This window comes from Melospiza georgiana, chromosome 1 (assembly GCF_028018845.1).
Source record: "Melospiza georgiana isolate bMelGeo1 chromosome 1, bMelGeo1.pri, whole genome shotgun sequence".
Taxonomy (NCBI): Eukaryota; Metazoa; Chordata; class Aves; order Passeriformes; family Passerellidae; genus Melospiza; species Melospiza georgiana.
This window is the reverse complement of record NC_080430.1, coordinates 71262155-71289675: the sequence shown is the minus strand read 5'-3', so window position 1 is coordinate 71289675 and position 27521 is coordinate 71262155. Positions and strand designations below refer to the sequence as shown.

General features: G+C 35.0%; 1 protein-coding gene across 1 annotated transcript in view; it reads left to right on the top strand.

The window, feature by feature from the left end:
- EXOC2 (exocyst complex component 2) overlaps window positions 1–27521 on the top strand; it is a 125369-nt gene that overhangs the window by 74975 nt on the left and 22873 nt on the right. Inside the window, exons 16-23 of the mRNA XM_058030220.1 lie at window positions 1238–1359; window positions 4574–4635; window positions 7021–7101; window positions 8017–8076; window positions 8928–8989; window positions 9899–9965; window positions 11929–12045; window positions 13943–14084. Coding sequence (XP_057886203.1) covers window positions 1238–1359; window positions 4574–4635; window positions 7021–7101; window positions 8017–8076; window positions 8928–8989; window positions 9899–9965; window positions 11929–12045; window positions 13943–14084 — 713 coding nt within the window. The remainder of the gene's footprint in view (window positions 1–1237; window positions 1360–4573; window positions 4636–7020; window positions 7102–8016; window positions 8077–8927; window positions 8990–9898; window positions 9966–11928; window positions 12046–13942; window positions 14085–27521) is intronic.

Here is a 27521-nt window from a genome sequence, read left to right as displayed (position 1 = left end):
TTAGAGCTATGCAATCAAGTGAGCCATTGCTGATAAGATTTTTGTCTTACTATAAAGGTATAAAATGTATGTATTTGGTAGGGTGTATTATAAGAGAAAAAATATGATCTTAGGGATGTGATAGCTGTGTGCTCAGTGGAATCAACTCTAAAGTACAGGGCTTCTGTGTAGTCTAAAGTAACTTAAATTTCTCACAGATAGGTATTTTCATTCTTTCCTGGCTGGTTGAGATAGTACAGATTTTTCTAATCTACTAATTCAGTAGTTGTGCTGAGTGGAGAGCAGCCTCATTAATGGCGGGAGTTTGGTGGTTTGTGCCCAATACCAGGGGCATGGAACTGGAGCCTACAGATGGATGATTGGAAATGTTCCACTTGTTTGCTTTGTGCCTTCCTATTCCTCCACTTTTGCACTTCCTATTACCTGTACTTTGCTCAGTATTAGCAGCAGGGGAGATGGAAGTCACTGCCTTTGAATTGTCCTTGCTTACATATCCAAGAGTTGGATAAAAGTAGTGAACAACCCTCTGTGTCCCTGAATGCAGCTACAGCTTTTTAGTTGAAAGCTGAAATGCTAATTCTTGCAAGTAGCTGCTGTGTTACTCTTTCTAAAGGAAAAAACCCAGAAATTAATGTCTCAATGTCTCCATCCTCACCTGTAGTACCAGTGTTTTGTGCCTGATGAGAGTTGGAAGCAAACCAGTGAATTAATTTACTCTGCCCATGGTGCAATATCTGTATTTTGGCTCCTTGAATATGCATATTCTTAGCAATCTGATGCACAGCCACATCACCATTCCTGGCAGCTTAATTGTGGTTACTGTTTTCATGCAAGTAAAAACAAAATCTCAGAAACCCAGTTGTGGATCTCATATTTGACCTAGGCATTCATCTAAAGCAAAAAAAAAAAAAACATTGCTTCTTCTCCAAAAGGATTATTCTTGGATCATAGGACAGGAAATCAAGCAGAGAAGTGTAAAAAGATGGTAGAAAAAAGATGGCATGTTGCTGTGATGGCATTATTGTCATCTTAGAGAAAAATAAATCTGCATTTACAATCTTCTTATTTAAATAAATAATTAATCTTCTCAGAGTGGGATAATTAGTTTTCAAAGATACACTGAGAATGGAGCTGTTGTATTTATATATGCAGAAAATGTCTGCAAAATTCAATGTGGTCATATCAGCTTAAAAACCCTTCAGATTTACACTTCCACCTAACTTCATTTCTTTTCTAGGCTTAGTTCTGAGTCTCTTACTGCACTTGAGATACCCAATGACATGCTTCAAATCATCCAGGATCTTATTCTGGACCTTCGTGTACGTTGCATTATCGTGACCTTACAGCACACATCTGAAGGTAATGGAAGGCTGCAGGTGCCCTTGCTCACTGTCATTCTTTGTGCCCCTAATGAGGCCAAACCATGGTCTGACAGATAACTGTGTTTGTTACAGATGTTGTAGTGGCAGTGCACTCATCTGATTCTGTGGTCTCTCACAAGGGTTACTCAGATACCTGATTTTTCTGCCAGAAATAAGTAATGAGTATTTTCTTCCCTCAGTCTAATAAATAAAGTAGGTTAGACTTGTTTCTTTTGGGTTGAGACAGTTCTACAATGCAAATTATTTATTTCACGATGCAGCTTTTCCATGTTGGAAATAAAATTTATTTTCTTTCTTGAGAATTCTTCTAACATGAAGAATTAAATAAGCAGTGTCTCATCCCCAAGGACAAAAAAAAGCCCAAACAAATAATCCACAGCCCTTTATATTAGTTATGGGGTTTCCAGGGCTTTTTACTAACATTGTAATCCCCAGGTTTCCTGCTGTGTACATAACTTTTGCCATAAATATCTGGATTGTAAAAGCCAGTAACACATTTTCTAGATCTAGTATGACTCTATACCATCAGAGGCCATTCTTCTTGCTGTCTTGTATTCAGCTCTGAAACTTAAATTTCAGTTAAGTAGATCTCCTAGAAATAAATGTCTCTCCTAAAATTGGGGCAGATTGATCTACTAATTCTCTTAGCAGGGCCAAGTTTTTTTTTCCAAAAGACTACTTACCCTCAATGTTAAAAAAAATTATGGCTTTTTAATATTACAATTTAGTCACTTCTAATCTTCGGCATATGATTCTATGTAGGCTTTGAGTTTTACTCTAGGCTTAAGTATGCCAAGCATAGGTGGCTATATCAAGCAAGTTTTTAAACTTTTGGTGACAACAAATCATTAGTTATCTATGGTTTACTTGTTACAGTATTGATATGAATTGCATTCTTCGCTCTTGTTTTATTAAATCCCATTCCACAATTAACTTTTTATTTTCTGCATTAATATCAAGCGAGCTGGCTGAACAAGTTTATACATTGTCTTGTCTCCTTAAAACTCTGTAAAGTACTATCACTATTTCAGGTTTCACATAAAGTATGAGAAAGTCTTTTTTGCTTTTCAGCTCTTAGCACAATTGAGTTCAATTATTTTTTCTTAATGGTGTAAGAGATTTTTTTCCTTTTAATTGTGATATGAGGATGATCTTATTGGACTGACTCCTGTCTGGGAACTGTGAGGGAGTCCTCAGATGTCTTGCTGTTTCAAAGCAAGGAAGTATTTAGCTCTCAACCATTTTCTTGACAGTCCTCAGCTTATCCAATCTCTGAGCTGCCTACCTAGCTTCTCCAGCACAGTGCAGAGAGCTCAAATATATGGCCAATGATGAAAAAATTTGTTGTTTGATTGGTTTTACCTACTTGTTGCACCAAGGCAATAGCCCAGTTCTTTTTTCACATGCAGAGTGTCTGCTCATTTTTTTTTTCTTTGCCTACTAATCAAAATTGTACTTCTGGAATGTATTTAAGATAGTGGGGATTTTTTTCGGCACATGACGAGGTTAACTGGGCCCTTTAATAAAAAACTCTTATTATTGGGGAACAAGTGAAAGTACAGGTAATGGATATTCTTATGGAGCTATGTAAATGTATCTCAGAAGTAGCTATATCTGCAATATGTAAGTAAAAAAGTCAACTCCTGGACTTGAATTTCCCCTCTCGAATAACTCTGAAATATGAGTAAAGTGCTGATATAAAATTCAGTCTCATCTCTTGCTGCATGTTGTAAGTTGGAAAGGCATTCAGATTAGAATATTCAGATGTAGTTAAAATATTCATTAGAGCACTTTGGCTTTTCAAATACGATAAACCTGCCCACACACAGGAGTTTTTTTGTTGTCTTTTGATAAACACCATGTACACACACTGGCCCTGTGAGGCAGTCTGTGTTCTTTCCCTCCTGTGTATGGTCACTGGTCATAAAGGTCATGAAAGAAAAATTATGTGAATGCCAGACTAGACAGTGAGATTACATGAATGTATTTGACTGGAATTTGATGAGCAGTGAAGTATGAGAAAGAAATCAGGTGAATTTTATATTTGTATTAGCTAAGAGCAGAATGCAAAAGTGAGCAGCCACAAAAACATGTAAAGGCTGCCCAGTGCAATCTAAGTCCTTAGAAGGATATCAATTGAATTAAGTAGGAAAGTGAACAGAGTCATTATTCCACACAATCCCTTAATGCCTTTTATCCTTACTGAGTCTATACTTGTGTGAGTGTTGCAGACTATGACACTGTAACTAAGCTTCTTAATTTAGCTACAGAAAGCACTAAAATTTTGAAGATAACTCTTAGCATGCATTAGTTATTCTCTTTTCTTAGATTTTTAGAAGAGATGGTAATTCACTGCAATTTTTATTCATTTAAAAGAGAGTTGCATGATATGCAGGCACTTCTGATGAGCAATTTCTTCGTAGGAAAGCTGTATGTCAAAGCCCCACAAATTGCACACAGGTCATCTTTGTTCTGTTTACACTTCAATTAAGCCCAAAACACGGTGATGATGCGTGATGCACGTCATCCACAGAAGAATTGTGTTTTACAGTGCATAAGTTTTGGATTCACATCCTAATAAATAGTTATATAGTAATCCTGTATAAGTTAACACCTTCTGAGTAGTGGGAGAGAGTGCTTATTGCATATTTGTTCATGTACTTTTGAAGAAAATCTAGCACCATGGATCCTTGACCCTGAGTTGGGAACCTGTGCCTCTTTGAGAGTTCTGAATATGAATTACATGCTGTCCTTTCTGTCTTTGCTAAAATGCTAGGCAGTTTTTCTTTCATTTTAAATACTAGAGCGTTACAGGCTAGAGACTTGGATTCTTAGTTGGAGTATTTTATATTGTGATTAAAAATTTACAAAACAAAAACAAACTCAAAGCCTTTGCAATATTCCTTTAATTCTAAGCTTTCCAGTAAACGATATGCTTCATACAAGTCCTGCCATGTACAATAGATGTGCTTCTCTGTGTGGTGTCAGCAGACCATGTGTGAGTTCCATTCTTAGTCATTTGAGAGTACTGAAGGCTTTGAAGCTTGTAGTGCTATTTGCTTGTATGCCTAGTCATTGCAGTTCCAGTGTCTGTGGTTTCTTTTCAAGTTCAAGAGTTTTTAATAATTAAAATTTATACCTTCTCTCCCCACCCACCCATCCCATGTTTCCCCTATTATTCTGTCCTACAGATATAAAGAGATTAGCTGAAAAGGAGGACTGGGTTGTTGATAATGAAGGTTTGACATCGTTGGTGGGTATACTTGGCATCTTGTAGACACTTCCGTTGCTGGATTTTTTCTTTCTTTTGCATGTGTAATGAAAGTGATTTCTACATTCTCCAAAATTTAAATTACTTTGGACTTTATCTGTTCTTGAAAACAAGTTTTTGAAAACAGATCCTCAGAAACTAAAATGGCATCACAGAAATCAGTGAAAATAGCACTGGTGTTAAGTCAGCTGAGGATCTGACTTTTGATTTATTACTTGTTTTAGATTAGAATCAGTGCATAGTGTCTGTAGCTTTATTAAAATATGGGACAATAATTTTTTTTTAATTGTTTGAATGGTTACCTCTTTGAATGGTTTACTGGAGTAAAAAGTCATACTTGAGGTCACAAGTTCAGTTCACATCAAAATGCTTCATAACTTAGTAGGCACACTACCATGGAATGGTCTGTAGCTGAATAAATAGGTCACTTGTATGTTATAATGAGAAATTGAACTGAAAAGCAACTAATTTAGGATATTGCCTACATGCAAACAACCAATGACTTGAAACCAAATTCAGATAAATTAGTGAGACGCTTTCTGGAAATAAACAGTAATGAGTAATGCCTAAAACACAGCAAGCGCGCTGTAGGTGTGACTTAAATACAATCTGCGAAAGCAGAAAAGGCCTGTGGGAGGGACAGTTCCTTTGTGTATGTTATCTAAGGGAATGCTCCACAGACTTTTTTAGTTCTTCTTATTTGCTTCTATAAATACGTGTTTGAAGTTGAGTAGGAGGACATTAAGCAGTCACAATATGCATACCGTAGGAAGGAGTGTTGTTGTCAATTGTAGTACTATAACCAGATTTACAGCTTCTGGTCTTGATTTCAGTTGCTGCTGCTATGGGCAAGTCCCTATCACTTCTGGTTTTCACGGTGTTTATCTGCTGAATGAAGGCAGGGAGGAAGTTCTTCCACAGAAGTGTTGTTTCTTTATGCTTGTGCTGTAGCCTAAGCCATCTTTATTTAAAAACTGCTCAAATAATTTTTGTGCTTTGAAATCACCCATCCATTCCTTGTATACTGTACTTCACTAGATACCTTTTGAGACCATGGTTGAAACATACCAAATTTTAATGGTGGAAGCTGTGTTTTGTCATAGAGAAACTGTTTACCTACTGAAGTATAGTTCATTGGGGTAATATTAGAGCAAAAGTTAACCAGTATAAAAGAGGACCAGGCAGTCTCTTTGGGGACATTTTAGGCTTGAGGTAGAAACTGTATTTTAAGTTTGTAGAAAAGGTTGAAGACCTCTCTAGCATTTATATTCCAGGCAAAAGATACAGTGAAATACAGAACCAAGTTGGGGTTTTTTTTTTCAGCTTCATAATATCCAAAGAATCATACATCTAAACAACTTTCCTCTCCTGAGATGTGATGTTTTATAGTGTGGAAGTGAAAACCCAAGAGCAGCACTTTACTGCTGGCCTTCTTCTATTAAGGGATCCAAAAATACTAAATACAGATGGTCTTAGTGGCTTTTTCATGGTTTTCATTATGCCATGTGAGCATCAGTTTCCCTATCCACCTCCATCATTTACAGAAATAAAAGTTATTTCTAAGCCTAAAGTTGGTGGCATGCCATAAACTATCTACTGAATGAAAAGCAACTTTACAGGACTTAAAAGCATTTTTGTCCACTCCTCTTCTTTAAGTCAAATCCAGTAAGATGATGTCTCACTTTGCTGGAGCAGTGACTGCTTCACGTTGCCCTGCACAACAATTTCCTGCCCAATACCAGCAGACATATGCATTAAAGAAATTAGGTGTGGCTTATTGGAGAAGAGAGAAAGACAAGGAAAAAGTGACTAATGACTCTGCTGTGAACTTGTTTGCACTTTCAGGATGAAATTGATACATGTTATCCAAGACATTCAAATTTCAGGTTTGGAAACCTGAAGGTAACAACAGGCCCTCAAACCGTTTCTGTTCCATTTGAAACAAATTTCAGTCTGATTTTTTTAGAAACATTTTGCTGAAATACAATGCAGAAATATTGGACATCCCAGGTGAAATTCTATTCCATCTTGGATCAAGGAGTAGAAGAGGGAGTGTGTCAACAGTCATCTGTAATGCTACCACAAAAAGCTCTAAATATCTTTCCTACGCCTTTTATATGAGGCTGTTTGATGTAAAAGTACATTGATCTATGGTAATAATTCTGTAGATAATTTACATTAAAAAGTACATCACTATGAAAGGATCCTCTGGTAATACATGAAGTGTGATTTTTTTTTCCCTCCAACCCCTTATTTGGAATAATTTGAGAATAAAGAGCTTACTATACATCTTGTGAGTTTTTTATCTATTTGTGTAGTGTATATTTAACATGCTTATCTACAGCTAACAACTCGTTTGACTTTCAGCCGTCCCAGTTTGAACAGTGCATTATTCGTTCCTTGCAATCTCTTAAAACTGTGTTGGACTGCAAACCTGGAGAATCCAGTGTAAGTTTTGATTTATGTTTTCATTTTTGTTCTTCTGAAACCCAATAGTAATTTATGTGAGGAGAACTTTCAGAGAATGATCCAAGGTTATAACTTTCTTATGTATTTGTTTCCTATGTACACCTTTTCACTTGTGCTAGCTTTTAAACTTCTGATTGTGCTTCATTTTTTAAGGCTAATTTGTGGTTATGGGGCAGATGGAACTTGTATTTAAATCCTTAAAGCTGTTCTTCTGGAAAAAATGCTACTCATGTACTATTCAGATAGCAGTAGACATTACATCTAAAATAAAAAAGGGAGAGGCTATTCCTAGGAGTTACTCTTCACTCACTGTTAGATACAAATTACTTGAAGAACTTAAATTCAATTTTTTGTCCCCGTCTGCTCAGTACCTTGAAGCCCTGATTGATTGAAACATTGATATTTCTTTCTTAGGGAGTTTAATACTTTTCCAAACTTTCTTGGGACCTATGTATAGATATTGTTTCTCTCTCCTCATTTACATTAATCTTTCTGACTAGCTGGTCTGTTTTCTTAATGAACATTTATTCAAAAGAATCTGCAGTGAATTCACCTGCACGATGAATCCTTCTTTTTAGGACATGAAGACCTTGAAATATCCTGAGAGCTTTTGCTTCAATTCCTTTAGCCAGCAATGACACATACCACATGTGCTAGGTTTTTCTTCCTTTTACTGTGTTATCTCGTCATGCTTATCAAACTGTTTACTGGGACATGTATTTTCTCTCCCATTTTTAGGATGGAGAAAAATTGAAATTGATCCATAAGAAAACAGTGGCCCAGCAGCCATTTCCTTTAATTGTGTCATCTCTTTAGGGATAAGTTACTCAGGTCTTCCTTGAAAATAAGGCCATGTGAAGTTGTTCTGCTGAAATAATATGCTTGCATCCTCAGGTTTTCCAGCAGCAGAAAACACAGGAGGATGTGTGCCAACTAAGCATTGGGATCATGCAGGTATCTTGATCTCTTTGAAGTATGAAATTGTCAACACCAGTGATGATCAAAAATGTGTGCGTTGTACCTTACCCACCTCCCAAAAGGTAGCTTAAGTTGATGACTCTGTTATTCCTGTGCTACACTCAGGGATTCTGAGAAATGTTTGACTTTAAAAGTAGGTAGAGCTGACTAGCTCAATCCAGTGATGGCAAATCCTGAGAGAGTAAGTGACATATTCAAGTATTTTACTGAATGTCATTGTTCAAGATTTTACTGACAATGAAGCTTCCTGAGCTGATGCCATCTAACATCTATATACTGCAGTCAGAGGAGAAATGCTGGTTTTCATCAGCTGAGGATCTGGCTTTTAATTTCTGTAGCAGAAAACAGTGTTCTTTGTAACAATATCTGATTTTTTTTTAGTTTATTTGAAATTTGGTAATAGCATTCTTTAGGTTTTTGAACCATTTTAATAGTCTCCTCAAATAAAAAATGGGGAGCCAAAGCAACAAAAGGATTATAGTGAGGCTTCTGCAATTTTTACTTGGAATCCACTGTTCAGATTCAGCACATAAAAACTGTTAACCGTGCTAATCAGCAGATTATCATTGCATAATTTTAAACATGCATCATGAAAATTACTTATCAGGGTTAAAAATTACTATGTTTTCCTACTAGTACGCTATGATGCATGCAAAATAGAAAATATGCATTCAAAATTTGTAACTAAACGTTACTGTATTTATGTAAGGTTTAAGACAAAACCAGGTGGTGATTGCTCTGCTTTTATTGAGTGTAGTAAAAGTGAATTTGAAAATGTTTTTTTTAGTTCTGGCAGAAAATTTATACCTTGCTTTATTATTTTCTAGGGCTTTATAGATTGTTTGGAACAACTGAGCACCAAACCTGATGGTGACATAGATACATCACAGTAAGTAAAAAGAAATAAAATTTATGTGCAGTATTCTGCAATTGTGTGTGCAGTCTTACATTTCACTGGGGTTGTGGTTTTATCCCTTCTGTATTTCATATTTCTTGTGAATACTTTTGCCTCTGAATACTGATGCTTTGAAATAAGAGCAGGTACTTTTTATGTCAAGATGTTGTGTGGCATCATGTAATAAAGATCATATAAGATAATTAATGTTACATTATTTATACTATTTCTACAGTGGCACAAGTTGTGTGCTGCTGTTGAGGCAGATGTGTTGGTTTTGACATGACTTTACATGGAATCAGTTGTACTTGTCACTAAGTAATGTCCAGTCATGGTGAAACATCCCCTGCCTTTCTTTTCTTCCCTTCTGTTTTTTTACTGATTGTATTGGTATTTCTGCTAAATTCATGAAAGTTGTTTGTTCAATAAATTCTTATGAGCCACTTATTTTAGAGATGAAAACAAGTCAGAGTAACCTGAGCTTCCAGGAGTTACAAACATTTGTGAAAAGCCAGACACGGCAAATGTAGCAATATGCATTGGAAAGGGCAAATTAACTCTGGTTTTAATGAAGTTTGGTTTTTTTCCTATTCAGATAACCATTGCCTGGATAGGTGTAAAAACAGAATCTGTAGCAAAACAGAGAAATTATATTAAAGATAAGTGCTTAAGGAAGGAAAGGTCTGTAGCTAGAACAGTACTATCAGACCATCAAGCTCCTCCTGCAGGTTTTGTGGGCATATTGGAAAAACTGAACAATGTGGACTGCTTTATTATCTGTTGTAAGGTGGGGTTTGAAACAGAATTGCATTTCATTCCTTTTGATTGAATCCACCATATTGTATCACATAAGCAAAAGCACTATACTTTTGTATATACCTACTTTTTAAACAATATTCCTAGTCTTTCAGTTGATGTTTCATCTCCAGATTTGTTTGGAAGCATTCATGAAGAATCAAGTCTTTCTTCAGTAAGTTTGGTTTCTTTATCTAAAAGTTGATGTGAAAATATTTCTCAAAGATACAGGAATGTGGCTCTTTTTTATTGTTGCAATACTGTAAATATAGTTTCTTTTGTTTTCTTTTTTTATAGAGAATAATTTTGTATACTGTAGGCCTTTCTCTTGTTGAAAGCACTGATTTTTACAGTATCTTAGTGTACCATGTTAAGGTAACTCATGAAAGTGATATTTGAAAACAGGTCCTCAGAAACTAAAATGGCATCACAGAAATCAGTGAAAATAGCACTGGTGTTAAGTCAGCTGAGGATCTGACTTTTGATTTATCACCTTGTTTTAGATTAGGATCAGTCTGATTATTAGTTACTTTTTGAAACCCACAAAGATACAGATATTCAATAATACTACTTTCCCACAGAAAATTTACTGAGAATAAGTACTGATAATTTGTTTGGCTTGTTTGATTTTGGATTTTTAGGAAGTTGGAAAATTAGTTTTAATATTCTTAATGCTTTGGTTAACGTACTTTCTTCCATTTAAGCAGCTGATGAAAAACTGTAGGTTTTACCTGCAAGAAACCTACTGAGAACCTCTTGTGAAATTAATATTCCTTAGTATAGGTTTTAAATGTTGTCAGAAGCTCAGCTTTGCTGAATTTACAATAGTAATAAGCATTTCTGCTACAATAAAGAATCACAGATTGCCAAACTGGGGCAAGTTTCTGAATTGTGGACTATAATAACTAGTTCTTTATATCATTTTATTCTTGCAACACACAGATTTGGTATTAATTGTTGACTTGTGGCTTCTTCCTATATGTCATAGGTATAAATGCTTAAAAAAAAGAAATCATCATTTTAGGCAGTGTATGGCTTCTAGGGCTCCATGGTATTATTTTCTTAAGTAAATCACAAGACATTTTGTCTTCTCTGTCTTGAATGAGAACAGAGAAAGTGAGTGATTGGACTAAGATTGGTCACTGTATTTTTTAAATTCTCATTTTTCAAATGGTTTGCATACTGCCTGATTATAACTTAAAGTAGAAGGCAACTCTCAGTCCTAGTCATTGTATTACTGAAATACAAAACTGTCCAGAGTTCTGGGTCTGAAAACCAATACCATTTTTAATCAGATCAGTGCTGTTATGGTGACTTTACTGTAAAATAATTTTGTTTTCAAAATATTTTCTCAGTTGATTTTTAACTTCCATCTGAGGTAGAAAAATAGTTTGAAATGAAAAGGAGGAGGGGGAAGAGGGAAGACCCAATCTATTTAAGTAGTAGTTCTGTCTTGTTTGGTTCTTTGTTTGGAAGCTATATCTTCTATCAAGATCAAGGACCGGCAATTGTAGTATCTCAACTCCAAAATGTATTTGACTCTCTTGCAGTTAAAAAAAATCATTGTAAAACAGACATAAGTTATAACCACCTAGAATTTCTTTAAACTGATGAAATTATATAATGCAGTTCAGAACCTTCTAGTATTTTAGAGTCGGTGAGTGCATTTGTTCAGTACCTGCTTCCCTTGTTTTAGCCAGCTTCGTGGGAAAGTAAAGATGATCTTCAGTTGATTTTTATGATGGCCATAATTCTTAGTATATTTATGATGGTCATAATTCTTAGTATATTTCTTGAAACGAAGTAAAATCCAGAAACAGCTTCCTGGAAAGCCATCCAAACCTAATTTTTGTAAAGAAGTCTTAACCACAGTTCTGTATTAGTCATAACTATTCCAATGAATGCTCTGGATCGTATAAGAGGACCTATCAGAGGAAGCATCCTGTTCAATCATCATACCTAATATTCATTCATTTCTCAGTAGTTTGTTGACAAAAGTATTTGTAAACCCTACTTTATTTATGAGAATGTTTATTATGCACAGAGAGTCAGTAAAATACTCTATATACATTTACATTGTTGGTTATGATGATACTTCTTTTTTCAGCTGTTATGCTCTTTCTTCTCTTAATCTTTAGGAGCAGAGACTTTTAATTGCACTCAGTAATTGCCGTTACCTGGAGCGCCATACCTTCCTAAATATAGCTGAACACTTTGAGAAACATGGCTTCCAAGGCGTTGATAAAATAACTCAAGTAAGTGAGAGCCCTGGAATGAAGCATCATTGCTTTAAGGTTTTTATTTGTTTTACCTACTGCGAAAAGTAGGTGCAAGTGTCCAGACATCCAGAATGACTCCTGGGTGAGCCTTCCCTGAATAGGTGGGACTCCAAGCATTGGTTGGGCATAACAACAAGGATATGGTTCTGTGTGTTCATACAGGGCTTGAGCAGCTGGGATAGAAAATGTGAGCTCTTGTTCAAGACTTGTGTATTCAATGGCAGAGCTTATCTGATTTCTTAGTAACACTGTTTAATGTCACTGTGTTCTCTCAATGCAGAGAGTAAAAGATTGTTATCTCAGGAATATACTTGATAAATTATTTCATCTGGAAATCTGCATTACTGATAGCTCTTGTTCATAAACTAGTTCATGGTTTTTTTGTTGTGTTTTGGGGGGGGTTTTTGTTGTTTTTTCTTTTTCAAAGAACGAAAATGTCAAAGTGGGTGGCAGTAGCTGTCTCATTTTCCTGCCTTTTTGTAAAGATTAATCACTTCTTATGAGAAATGTTGTGACTTAATCCTTAGGACCATAAAGCTAGTTTATTTACAGAAATATTTGTTGGTTGGAAGTAAAATGTTATCTTTTCCAGTACTGAGTACAGTGTTTCACTCAAACTGATTGTTCAACTATGTAGTACATCCTTAGTCCCAATTATGCCTGAATGTTGCTTGAATTTCTACAGCCTAAGTAGTTTTGAATAGCATTTGAAAGGGATTGCTATGATTTATGGGGTTAGTACAATATAGAAAATTACTCTGGATATTACCAATTTTTTGCTACTGAGAGTTGAGCTCAGTACAGTTAGAAGCAGCTAAGACAGCTGAGACCATTCTGTATGTGTTCAACACCCTGCCTTGCACAGCTACATCAAAGTATTGCCACTAAAAGTTTGATACGTTTATAAATTACCAAATTCAGATGTTGAAGGGGCAGATTAATTTCCAATCTGTGATAACCCTTTGAAAACTCTGACTGATGCAATACTGCATGCATGGGATACATAAATGGGTCATTCCATCTGGGGGGATCTGGGTAATTAGATAGTCATCATAAGAGGGCAATTTTTGAGCCCTTTATTAATTTTAAATGAGGATGGAAGCTCACAGATGTTTAGAGGGGTGAATTGATTGTTTCAGTTTTTTGTTCTGTCACCTAAACTTCTGAAAATTTTAAATTTATTTAAATATTAGATTTAAAAGTTGTAATAAAGAATTGGCAATTTTTTTAAAATACTAGTTTTTATCTGAAAATACTGAAACTAAATCATACTTTTTAATTTTGTCAGCTTTATAAATCTAATTTTAAAGTGAGTTTGGTAGTGTGTTTTAGTAAAAAACTATCTGTTCTTACACTGGGCTGTTTTTCTTAAAGTTGCCTTTATTAGTAGGGAAATCATTATTGTCTAATATTCTGAAGTACCGAAATTATAAATGGTAGCAAAGAACATTTCCTTACATATTTCCTTCATGTTTAAGGATTGAAATTTTTATGGGTATATTTTAAAGCATTCACAAAATGCAGTTGTTTTCTTTGCAAGATAAAGACCTCCTGACATGCAGGAAAAAAAAATCATGCCAGTAGACAGTTACTGAATGATCTGCCTGCTTAGGTATTCCTTGTATTTTTTGTGAAAATGTCTACTGCTGAATACAATCAGGAAAAAAATTATACTGAGTAGGATGGACAGATAATATGGAAGTTTTGAAGTTTTTATATACATAATTATGAATTGAAATATGTCAGTAATTGCTGTTTTTTTCTGAAATTAAAGATGATGTTATTTTTTGGGTAGGTGATTAAATTCTTTTAGTTAATGACTATTTACTATGTTCTTTCTCTTTCCTTTTTTTTTTTTTTGTTTAATTTTTAGGTTAGTATGGAATCCTTGAAAGAGCTGGATCAAAGACTGTTTGAAATGTACATTGAATTCAAGGCAGATCCGATAGTTGGGTCATTAGAACCTGGCATTTATGCAGGATATTTTGATTGGAAAGATTGTCTCATTCCAACAGGTAAATATCTGCTTATTAAACTCAAATGATTTTAACAGTGATTGATAGGAGCTAAAATATACTGTACAATTAAAAACTTTTTTCTAGTCTGTGTTTTTAACTTTTGACATGTTCTCATTATGAGTTCTTTCTCACAGACTTTACTTAATTCCTAAATCATTTTTCAAATACCCCCAAATGATTAAAGCTTCTTTCATTATTGATAATCTCTTTAATACTTGTTTTTTGTGATTATTTTGCTTCATTGCTTGTATATAATACAAAGAATTATAAAAGCCATCTTTGCTATTTTCTTATGAAATTCACTGAGGTTGTTTGGGATATTTTCCAATAGAATCTGGCTACTTTGATAATAGATGTAATTATAGTTCTCAAAAGGTAAAATTATGAGAAAATGCGTATTATTACAGTAGTTCAGCAAAGAATGGTAAACCATCGAAGGGCAGGTATACGATGTTTAAAATGACTGAGATGTTAGTCATTATTGAAATGCTTTAATGTCCTCTGTTTTGAGGGAGCATAATATATAAATGGGTCTGCCTTTTTCTTTTTTGCAGTGGTGAATAGTGTGCAGACTTAGATCCTTTGAACACGTAATTTGTCCTATGCAAAATTGATGCATTTGAATTTCTTATCACATAAATGCCTGGTTAATACCAAGTAGAAATTAGTTACAGTGACTTAGTACATGGCATTTTGAAGGTGATCTTGTCCTAATCAATTTGTACATTCTTGTTTTGATTTTTTCATGGAGTTGTATGTGGCAGACTTAGTTAAGATTCTGTGGTACTCCAAAACTAGATATGGAGGTAATTACACTGGTAATCTGTAAATCAAGAGCCGAAGGTGCTTATTTGCTCAAAAGCAAAAGGATCTTAGAGTTTATTACTTTAGATAAAAGTGTGTCTTCCATCTCTTGTTAATACTTTTGTGCTCAGAATATATGCTGTGATACAACATACTGCGGAAATAACTTAGATACTCATCTTGCACATTCAAACAACGTTTCTGAATAATACATAACTTGTCATCATATTTGAGGTATATTTTCACTTGGCACATTTGGATTACCGTCAGCTAACCAAGACCAAGACATTGTGTCAGCTTTTTATATGCTCATTTTCTTGATCTAGTGCATTGGCATCTACTTTCTAGGCTCACATTGCCTTTAGGATAATTCTGCAGTCTTTTCTTTGTTTAAAGGTAATATTGCATTTCTGATACAGGTAGGCCTCAGCCTTCTTGTTGTCTAGTTTATTTTTGGTTTAATGTACTTTCTCTGTAACTTTGTGGCAAAAATTGAAGTGAAGACTGTGAATATTAGAGACACCTCTTCAGGTTACATATCATAATGTTGACCAATTCAAAATAGTAGAAAAGTTGTTTGGGGTTTTTTTTATTAACCTGCTACCTAGACATGTTAAAAAGGAACATGTAGACACTACTTCTGTACTTGTCCACCTTGATGATTAATTACCTTTCCAATTAATTAACCTCTGTTAAATGTTAACTCAGTTGACTACTGGTATAGAAGTATCATGATTTAACATAAACCAGCAAGTAAGCATCACACAGCTGCTCTCCTGCCCTGGTGGAATGAGGGACAAAATCAGAAGGGTAAAAGTAAAAAAACAGATGTGTTGAGATAAGAACAGTTTAATAGTTGAAATAAAATAATAATAATAAATGCTAATGGAAAGGAAAATAACAAAGACATAAATAAACCACAAGGAAGAAGAAAGAAAAACAAGTGATGCAAATGAAAAATAGTCACTCACCAGCAACTGACCGATGCCCAGCTTGCCCCCAGCCAGCTTTCCCCCTAGTTCACATGTTGTCCTATGGTATGCACTATCCTTTGGCCAGTCAGGGAAAGCTGCCCAGCTCTGTCTCTTCCCAGAATCTTATGGATTTCCTTCCCCCACTTGCTGGCAGGGCAGCATGAGAAACTGAAGTCCTTGACTTAGTGTAAGCATTGCTTAGCAGCACCTGAGTCATGGATGTGTTATCAACATTATTCTCATAGTACATACAGTAAATACTATACAAGCTACTAGGAAGAAGATTGACTCTATCCCAGCCAAAACCCAAACAGAGTAGCTTTGAGGAGCTTCAATTTGTTTGATTATAGCAATAGTTCATTGACCCTGGAAATATTTGGTGCTCTGAAGATAAAATTATTAAGTGATTAATTGGTAACCTCTTCATGAAGGTAGAGGAACTTCGTAATTGAAAAGGACTGGATGAAAAAAAGCCTTTTTCTGGGGCAAATGAGAATCAGATTTTTTCCAGTATTCAATCAAAAAAAAAGAAAAAAAGATCACCCAAGAGCCATATAATTGATTTTTTTTTTCAATAAACTGGTATTCACAAACAACTTTAAATTGTACAGTAAGATTTAATTGAGAAAATATACATAATCTAAACAATGCAGTTAATACTGCAGTAGACATGCTATCTTTTTTGTTTTCCTTCTAGGAAAACCCGAAACAAACAAAGCTCTATGTTACACTTCATCTCCAACAGCATTGAAAATACCTACTTTATTAAACTGAAATACCATACATATGACGAGGAGTGGGTCTAACTTCAGTCAAACACATTGTTCACTCAAGGAATTGTTAAACAGTGACGTATTGATATGTTAAGAAAAAATCGTGTATTGGAAATTATTATCTGTTTTCAGTAATCTTTATGTCTGCAAATTGTAAAGATTTGCATTGTTTCATTTTCCTGATTTGGATTTTGACTTTCTAAATCTTAATTTCTAAATAAAAGAAGAAAAAATCATGGCAAGGCAAACTATTTATGCCTCAGTTGTGTTGCTGAGTGATGCTATCAATGATGTGTATTGTTGTATCCTTACTGGATGATTTCCAGGACATCAGCTTTTGGCATGAAGTTTTTTTATATGCTGTTTCTGCTTCAGCTTTCAAATAGCACTAATGATGATAGTAAAAAGGCAAATTTTAACAAGAACAGGTTTGTTTCTAAAGGGAAATAAGAGATCAAAACATCAATTTGCCCATATGTAAAAGGTAAGGAAAAGGTAAATTACTTCCCTGATTCAGTCTGAAACTTTCAAGCCATGTAGCTATTGAAAATCTGACCAGAACTGGAGGCATGTTGATGCCGTGATGCATCTTTTGTAAAGGACATTTTTGAAAATGTGCATATGAAAACACTCCTGATTTGGTTAGGAACAAGATAAAGAATTTTCTGGTGGTGAATTTCCTGTCCAGTCCAGAGCTTCAAGACTACAGCTGTTTCTGAACAGTTCTCTGCAGAAGCCACCTGATCTGGACTATTGGAAGTAATGCTTTTGGGTAGATGGAATTATTCAGGAGGAGGATGCCAATGCTGAGATAGGAAATAATGTAACTGCAAGAGAGGGAGAGACTAGAACAAAAAACTTCGGATGAAGACTGGTATCAAGCAAGGAATGGATGTGGAGCAAGGTGGAAAACCAGGACTGGATGAGCAAGTTAAAAACATAAATTAGGGTAGGATTTAGAAATTAAATTAAATAGAATTAACCCATTTTTATTTAGAAGTATAAATGGATTACACAGGATTATTCAAACAAGAGACAGGTTTGAAGTGCAAATAAAAGGACAGAGAAATCTGATACTCACTAGACAAGTGAGCTTACCAGAGGCTGCTGTATAATTTAAGAAATCCCCTCAATCTTGCACTTTGATTCTCTAGGGGTAACAGCCTATTAATATTACTGATTACTTTCCTTGCACAGCTAACATAAGTTCTGTATGAATTATTGTATACTTGGAGTATACTACAGGCAATGCTATATATAGGCAATACCACTGGGTAGCACAGCAATTACCTAAATGTTTTGCCTTGACAGTGTTATCAACATTGTTTCTTTCTGAGAGTCAGGGCTTCAAAAGGCAAGGTCTACATCATGAGCAAAATGACTAAAATCCACATGAATTTCCTGTACAGAAATTTCATGTCTCTATTGCCAATATTGTTGCTGAGCCATGTAGACCAATGCAGTAAGAGAATTTTCTGTTTTCCAATCTGATTTTTGGTTTGTTTCCTTTTCCATATCAGTAAAAATCATGCACAAAGGAAAACTACACAAATGCAATAATTTATAATTCTATCTTTAAATAATATTTTTTCCCACATGAGTGCACTTGATTTGCTTCATAAAATGACAGCTGATTTGGAAATACAACTGGTTTTTTATATTAAGTGGAACTGATACAGGCAAAAATCTATCCTGAGCTGTTACAGAATTTGAGAAGTGAGTGAAGCATAATCTGGGTGGGGAAAAAAGGTACAGGTAGGTTTCTGTCCACAGAGTTCGCTATGTCATGTAAATAACTCACTTAAGCATTTTTCTCTTTATATTTAAACCACCTTCTTTGAATCCTGTCTGTTTGAACATTCATTGTTAATTTGACTAGCTAAAGTCTTGGAAGTTATAGAACATTCAGAAAAATCTTATCCAAAAATCTTGACGCTATTTATCATTGGCAGCTCTGCAAGCATCTGTCTGTAAGTACTGGGGACAGCAATTTCTTGCATCATAAAATTCATAGGAAAATACAAATATGAGAAGAACTGTATTAAATGAACAGTTCTGAAGAAGAATTTTGAAAAAAATTTAAAAGCCTGCCTTTTGAGCAAGCTTTGAAAAATATATACTATTTAAGCGTGGTACCCTGCTTCTGTCAGTGTGGAAGAAGCTTATGCCTTGTTCATATAAGCAATTGTCCTATAAATGTTAAATATTTCCTAATACATATGCTTTTTGTTACAGTTTCAAATATAGAAAAGGATAAATTGTTTGCATGGGGCAAACTTTCATTTAGCCTATGTACTAAAACATTTACTGTTTAGTTTTTCAACATGCATGTGCTTTTCAGTAAGAAAGATCTGAATCTCAGAACTTGTGCACAAAGTGATTTTATGTTTGGCTCTCTATTTTGATCTAAGGTGTGACTGCTGGTGTTAGAAGGCAGTTTTATTAACTTAATTAGATTTATTGTTAATAAATAACTCATTCAAGTTTTCACTTTAATTTCAATGTAGACTTCTGAGTCTTTACAAGACAGACTTCAATTTTAACATGCAGCAGCAGTGAAATCTAGTTTAGTTCTTGTCTCTTGTTTGAAACATTGTTCTGATTTATTCTACATTATTAACATAATTAAAAGAGATGAAAGGAACAATAGGAAACATAGTGTTAATCAGTTGCCAAATGTGTATTTAGATAGTTTTTTGTGTATACTGGTCAATCTGATAGTTTAACATAAAAGGGGTTTTTTGTTCCTGTTCATAGATCTCTGTTTTGGTAGTAAATTGTTTTTGTTGTGAGTTTTTTATTTCTAATTTAAAACGCATAAGTAATGCCTTAGTCGTATAACAAAATTAGGCAGTTTTTTTTTATATTTTTGCATTATTTTTTATATTTAAAAAATTGATCTTTTTCACTTGCAAGGCTATAGACGTTTGGAGAGTGAATGAGGTGGTTGCTCTGATTTGGATGGAAAGTATTTCTGTGCATTACAGTTTGTGTCATACAAGTGAAGGTAGTTGTATGTGGGTATTTAGTCTTTTAGAATATTAATGTGAGCTTTTCCATGCAAATGGCAAATTACTTTTCATAATGTGGCAAGTTTGATTATATTTCATTTGTTTACATATGCAACTACTGCATTAATTTCTCTAAGACAGTAGTATGTGAGGATTTGTTTACCACAAAAAGGTCAATGTTCCTTTATTTTTCTGAACAATTCAGATAATGGTGATATCTCTTTATAACTTGCTTTTGAAATGCTGGCTGCTGTGCAATCTAGCCAGTATTCACTCAGAATTCACAAGCATACAGATTTTCAGCTGCTATTCTAACAGTCTTTTTAAAATATGTGTCTTCTGTGTTTCACTTGTCTTGTCAGATATTCGGGGGGGTTGAGGTATTTAAAATTTCACATTGCTTTGAAAGTTTTAGGTGATTTTGCACTTTCAACTGAAAGGTGATTGTGGTTTCTAGATATTCACTCTGTACTTGGCATAAATTGAATATAGTCAAGTTATATCTGAATTTCTTCCTTTTTGGTGTGTTAAGAAATCATTGTTTGAAACATTTCAAATATATGAAATGCCACTATCACAGTAAAAGATTAAGTGCATCACATCTGCTAAATCAGATTTTTTTATACTTGTCACATCTTTTATCTGTTTTTGTCTAATTTAATAATCTAATAAAAAACTTCTAATGGCAATAGCCTGATGAAAAGGTACTCAACAGTTAAAAATTAAATATCAAAAGGCATATTTAATTTGTAGTTACGCAGCGACATACTTGTCAACCCTAACTTTTCTTCTTTTGTTTAATTTAGGGCACTAGCACCCTGCTTACGTGAAAGATGACAAGTGCATTTACATCTTAAAAACATTTGGATATAGTACAAATCATTTTCTTTTTCTTTCTTTCCTTTTTTTTTTTTGTTAGAAATAAGCAATTACTTTTTGACTGAAATGTGCAAAATAGTTTAGTTGGAAATCTCTGTAACCCTTTAGATTTCTCCTAACTGTTTAAAAGGATGGCTTCAGAATTATCTTAATTATATCAGGTAGATGATTTTAAACTCCAGCAGTCCTCAAATTGTTGCTGTCCTGTCTTTAGGAATTATCTGAATTTTTTGCTTTAGTAAGGCCAAATTCTGATTCCTGCAGGGATATGATGATATGATGATTTATGATGTATGTGAACATGAAGAAAATTATGTTTTGCAGGTCTGTTGCATATAATATTAAGGGAAAAAAGTCTTCTGTACTGGCAAATGAAGTTGCTAAAGGACTTGTCAGTTTGGGGGTTTTGGTTACAAAATGCTAGTAGTTTGTTTATGACACAAGAGGGTCCTTATACACAGCAGTTAAAATATGCTGGTTTTCATTTAAGCTAACTGCTCTTACAACATGCATTAGTAAATTGATGTTTTGTGCTTCTGGTAAGGAAATATCAACTATATATAACAATCAAATTTGTATTAGGATGAGTTGAATTCATCTTTAAATGACCCATTCAATCAGCAATTGTGACAGTCCATGCATTGAACAACTACAGTCCTTGCATTTGTTTTACTAGACCTAATTCTTTGCAGAGTAGAATCATGTACCAAAATTGTAATATCAGGGGCTCTCATATTGCAGCCTTGTCATTTTTTGTATAAAATTAATTTGTTGCTTGAAACATAAGCACAAATTTCAATGCATGTTTCAAAATACTTTCATTTGTGTAATTTCATTTTAACCTGAAATTTTTCTTCAATTTCACTTTGAGGCATTTAGGTTTCATTCTATTTCTCACTTCTCACAAGATTGTATTCTCATATTATATTCATGTCTGAATTTAAAACATTAAAGATTATTGTAGCTGATGAAAGGGAATGCACATTGTCCTTGCATAAGATGGCAACAGAAGAAGGCAATGGCCCTTCAGCTTCCTGTAGTTTCTGCCAACATGTTACCTTTAATTTCTGACTATTATAGAAATCCCATTAGAAACCATCCTGGAGAGGACATCACATTTTTCAATTCCTACTTGCTACACACTGAGTTGCACTTGTATGTTGACTTTATTAGATATCTTCTTGTGCTTCTCCAGCTTCTTGCATGCAAGATTTTCTGTTGCTAATTGTGATTTTTGTTGGCTGGTCTCAGCAGCCTCTAAACTATTTTGCAGAGAAAAGAAGAAACCTCACAACTTCATAAAAGTTGTAAAGCTCAGTATGTTTATTTACAGCGCCGGACACATGCGGAGAATGCTCTCCTTAAAAGGCATGCGTACCTCTGAGAACTTCAGGTCTCCTTTTATCCCCCTCTCAAGTACGTATGCATACAGTTTCACAATAGGCTCATACATATTCATTTTTATGGGTTTCATGTGACATTTACCACTAGTTCCTTTTTATCAGAAAGAATTCCGAGGTCAGACTGACTTGCCCTTACAGCAGTCCCTGTCACTCTCTATCATCTTCTGTCTCCTCCTCTTTATCTCTGTCCTTAGCTGAAGTAACTTCACTGAGCTTAGGCCTTGCAGTCTGGCTAAATAACTATGGTTTCTAACCACAGACTCAACTCAAAAATGCACATTTTACCTAAATTAAAATGGATTTCTATCCTGGAAAATTTTCACTTTGCTTCAAGACTCCGCATGTATAAGTGTTCATTAGAGTTTATCTGCATCTTATCTCGTTTATACCTTATGCTTCCTCTTGCTTTTTACATCTTCTCCCTCACTCACAGTTCTGGTTTTATGGCATTTTCTTCTGTTAAGCCTATCAGTAGTTGTTTACTAGACTGCTATCCATCACTCTTCCAGCTTCTCTTTGGCTTTACCTGTCAAACTTCTTGCTAGGATGCCTTTTGGTGTTTCTGTCTGTGTCTATGCCTTGCTAAAGACTAAAGACTTCTAAAATGAAGTCTTGATGTGATTCCTTGGTCAGACAGCAGCTTAATCTTGTAGCTTGAGAATTGTTTGCTTAAGTACCTGTTCTAACTGATGGTATGACAAGTCACTCTAATACCTGCCTGAGATTACAGCCTACTGCAACCTCAGAGGATTTACTTATCAGGCACGTCTGACAAGTCAGAAATCTCTTCTGACTTGTCTTCTGTTGACTAGCCAGTTGTAGGAAGTTGTATGATACTTGACATCAGTTCAGCATTTTCTTGTTTATACCATCAGCCTCTGTCATGTGAGGGCATGTGTTAATGGCAATTACATTTGTTTTGTTTTGGTATTGATTTTGTTACAAGGAGACTCAAATTTTTTAGCTCCTCAAACATACTCTTTGAGAAACACTTAAAATCTTCTAATATCATTTTGTATTTTTGACTGTCTTTGGTAATAGGATCTAATCCCTGCATTGCTCAAAGCAGAAACCTAGTTGGAGATTGGAATCAATGCATAGAGGAGAAAGGGCAAACATTCTTTCCTCCCTTTTCCAGCACTCCTTATTTACAAGCACGAATGAGGGTATATCCACACGAGTTTTGTACTGTCTCAGCCCTTTCATAAAACAAAAGTAGTAATAAATTGTGTCATCAACAAAACAATACTCCATGGTCTAGCTTGTTGGCATAGTGAATGCTTTCATGTTTCTGTTGCATTTGATATGCACAAATGGCATTTTTATGTTCCCTGTCCAATTTACTGAATTCTATGGGTGCCCCAATGTTAAGGAATTACGCAGACTTGAAGCACAGGCAGGTTGGGTTTGTGGGTTAGATAACTGAGGAGAAATAAATGATTGGAAGTGTGTGAGAGAAAGAACTCATTGGGGTTGATTCAGATAGGTTTGGAAGCCAGAGCTGAAGTCTAGGGAGGAGAGGGAGGTAAGAGAAGATCATAGGCAATAAAGCTTAGAATTCCGAGTCAATAGTCACTATTACTACTACTTGGTTTTATTTCATTCCTAGTTGGATTATAAGCCAAAATAAATTCAAAACGTGTGTGAATGAGATGTTTGAGTGACCTATGTTAGACTGCTCCTTCAATTGTTACTCTTAGAAACCAGATTATTTATTTTCTTGGTAATGCTCAAGGTAGTTTCTGTGGCAGTGTTTAACAAACTGATGTGTAATGAAACTACTGGAGTGGCAGAAGTAAGTCACATGAAAAGTAAAATTACCTGTAGTCCCAAACTATGGTATCAGATCTCCTCTGGAGTTCCTGTTAGGCTTTTTTGCTTGGATTAATTATCTTCCTTCAGTGATTTATTTCCACAGGTGTGCTAATTGTACGCACTTTTCTCTTTCTCAGAATATGCAGCTGGGTAGTGTTAGCTGTTAAAAGGTCTTGTGCTTGCTTTCTTCTTCTACCCAGAACTGCTTCCAAGTCCCTTTGGCAATCTTTACCCACATCTCACTGGGGTCATCATCACAGTTTCAGAAGTCATGGGAACACTGTGAGATCAAGAAGCATTTACAGGTTATGATTAATATTACTGAAACTTATTTGTGTTGTTGCTACCTATTCATAGTTGAATGTGGCTCCCATTTAAGGTTGATCTGTAGGAGAGGTTGGTGTGCTGGTGTTTGTAGCTAAGTCATAGTCCTCTAGCTGAAATTATAAAGAATCAGGGATTTGTGTGTGATATTTAGATGTAAAGTCCCAGGTTAAAACCTGGGTATTGGTCCAAATAAACTCAGCTCTGTTAAAATTACCCAACTTTTCTGTGCATGGAGCTGCCTGTGTAGTTCCTATAATTCACATTGTCCTGCTTAGACATGGGTTTTGTCTTGATAACGTTTAGCATGTAGGTGCTCTTAAGAAACAATCCATAACAGTGAGTGATCTCTCCTGATAAAGGTGCTTAGTGTCTTGTGGTGGAGATTCATCAAGGGTCATATAAAATACAGCATTATACTGCCTTCTGTGCAGATGCAGACAATCATCTTAAAACATCTTGAATTTGCCCCAGACAGCACAGCAGAGGAGGTCCAATAGCCATGTGAGCCCACTGGTCAGTCACATTCTCAGTTATGGTTTGAAGTTTTGCGTAAGGGGTCTGTGGTCAAGCATGAAATAATACTGATTTCAAGATGAAGGAGGAGTAGTAAAAAACTACTATTTTCTAGACCCTGAATGTATGCAGTAGTTAAGGATGCTGTTGTTTTTAACATTTCAAAAGCACTGATGAAAATAGTCTCCAAAATGAACATTGCAACTGGCCAGACTTGCAGAGTCCTGCTAGGACAGTGGGGAAAAGCTGTCTCCTCAATGCTTCATAACACTTTCTGCCCAAGGGTGTGTGCATGTTTTTAAGTTAAAAATTTTAGTGTAAAAAAATGCCTCAGCTTTCTCTATACAAAACTTCTATACAAAATTCAGCCTGGAGCATATTCTCTCAGTAGCCAAGTTATCAAGCCCTTGAACTCTTACTTTTTAAGTGGGAAAATATGATTGGCTTCTAACAGTACAGCAGATCCATTGTAATAAAAAACATTTCATTAGCTTAAAATTTCTTTACACAACGAATAGCAATTTAAATTTAATGAAACACTTAAACTTTATGGATGTGTGGATGAAATTAGTGTTGGGCTTGTTCAGCAGTTGAAGTAATTCAAAAATATTAAAAGCCTTTACTTTGAACTGTGGAAAGTCTTAAGCTTTCCAGTTATTGTGGTTCACTCCTGAGTCAAGATAGCTTCCAAATGTTGATTTTGGATTAAATAATTTTTGGGAATCTATTGTTCAGGTCATGCAGAAACATTCCTCATTTCAAATCCATGCCCTTTTCAAAATGCTATAGGGATTCAGTAAAGCTTGGAAGTGAAAAACAGTGAAATAGTAACACTGGAAGTCAGTGCGAGTTCTCACCTTCACACTAATAAATAGGATTAATATGTGATCTCATAGAGTACTGTATGTTTCCTACAACGATTTTCTCTCATTTTCTCTTTTTTTATAGCAGACGAGAAGATAGTAAGGTGTGGTGAGCTTTTTTGTTTTGATTGTTGGGGTTTTGGTTGATTTTCTGCAGTAACATCTCTAAAACCTGCTGTTACCTGGTTCCAGCTCACTGGTTATTTCAGCAGATGGATAAGTAAAGCTATACATAAAATTCAGCTTAGGTAATTTTTTGGCATAAATTTAAGGTATACTTTGTGAGTGCTGATATGTTGATCTGTGTGCATTTGACTGCAGTACATGTTGCAGGTTTTAAATACATACCTTGGTAGAAGTAAGAGCTGGCTGAAAGGCAAAATGGTGATTCCTTCAAGGTCATCCCAAATTACCAAGTCTGTGGAAAAAAACGAACAAACAACAACCAGATTTTGCCATAGAAATCAAATTTGAGAATTTGGTGAAAAGAAGCAGAGCACAACCTCCTACCACATTTTCTAAAGAATCCACTGAATCTGTAATCAAAGTCCCTTTCTTCAGTTAGCTTTTTCCCATGACTCGATACTTCCATCCTGCCTACTAAATACTGCTCCCTATTAGTGTTTGTAAGTTAATACAGTGGCTTTGATTTGGTTGCCAATTTGCTGAATTTAGTTACTAAAGACAAAAATTTCATATACTTTCATGCATTTCATGAAACATGAACAATTGCTACACAAAACAATTTGGAAGAAAGTATGTAAAAATATTAAGAACTCGTTCTGTGCTTTTTTTCAGTGTGGTGACTGCTTGCATTTTTTGAGTTAAGAACACTCACAGACCTTTGCGGAATCAGGTTCCAGAAGTATTGGGGGTTTTATATTATTCATTGCCACCTGCTTGTTATCATTATACATTTGTATAATTCAATAGAAATAGGAACTTTCAAAAAAATCATCAAATTTAATAACAAAACATACTGTAAAACCATGAAAATTGTGCATCTTAGTGCTGCTCATAAGCTTTTTTTCAAAGCACCACTTTTGAAGTTGCTTACTTTAAAAAAAAGTCTTTTAAAAGGTCTGTACTTTCTCTTGCCAGTTTTGCCTTTTCTTTTACTTACCCAAGTATATCTGTTGTAAGTCACTCTAATAAATGCAGGACATGTTTCATGGGTAATTAAAATTTTTTCAGTAACTTGAAGGTTAGAGACATGCCAAGCAAAACTGGGCACTAAAATTATTAGTGTCTGTATTGTTCCAAACACTTTATTTGTGAAATTAGTCTCTTTTGGATCAGTTGACTTCAGTTTTCTCATTTCTTATGATAATAATATTTGAGTGACAACCAAAGTAAATTCATAAACATAGTATATCTCTAAGCCCATTCTTCATTTATGAAATTGCTGTCATTTTGCATTTGACAGGCTGTTATTACAGTACCAGTGACTTAAGGAATTATGAGAAGAACACACAGTTTCCTGAGTGAGTCTGTGTTTTGAAAGGTTTTAATAATTTTAGGTTTTATAAAATCATGAAAGGACACCTTCAGGGTGCCTTAAAATTGATGTGTTTGAAAGAAATAAATGAATATTCTTGCCGACTATGCTTGGTTTGTGTTAATGAAAGGAAATACTGCTTGAGATTTTGGATTCAACTGTTCTCAGTTTTGATAGAAATGTTGGTTTTTAGTCTACCTTACAATTAAAGGAGTGACTGGCTTTTCCTGTTGAATTGGTCATCCTGTACCTTTATGGGGTGAATACAGCTGCACACTTTTATCTGTGGAACACCTTTTTAAATTGGCATTCTTGTCATGACATAAGTCTTCCTGTGTGGGGACCTCTGGGGTCAGTCTGAAGGGGTTTGTCCGTGTTGCTGGCTTTGACCCCCATTGACACCACGGTACATGTGACTTCTCTTCTGTAAAGTGAGAGAGGTCTGGGAGTGGCAAGGACCCCTAAGTGTGATGAGTTACCACGCTCTGACCTTTGGAATCCATGTCAAAGTTGTCAAGGGGTACAACTGTTGGGTTTTTTTTCTTAAGAGGCCCACTTGCGAAGAATTTGGAAA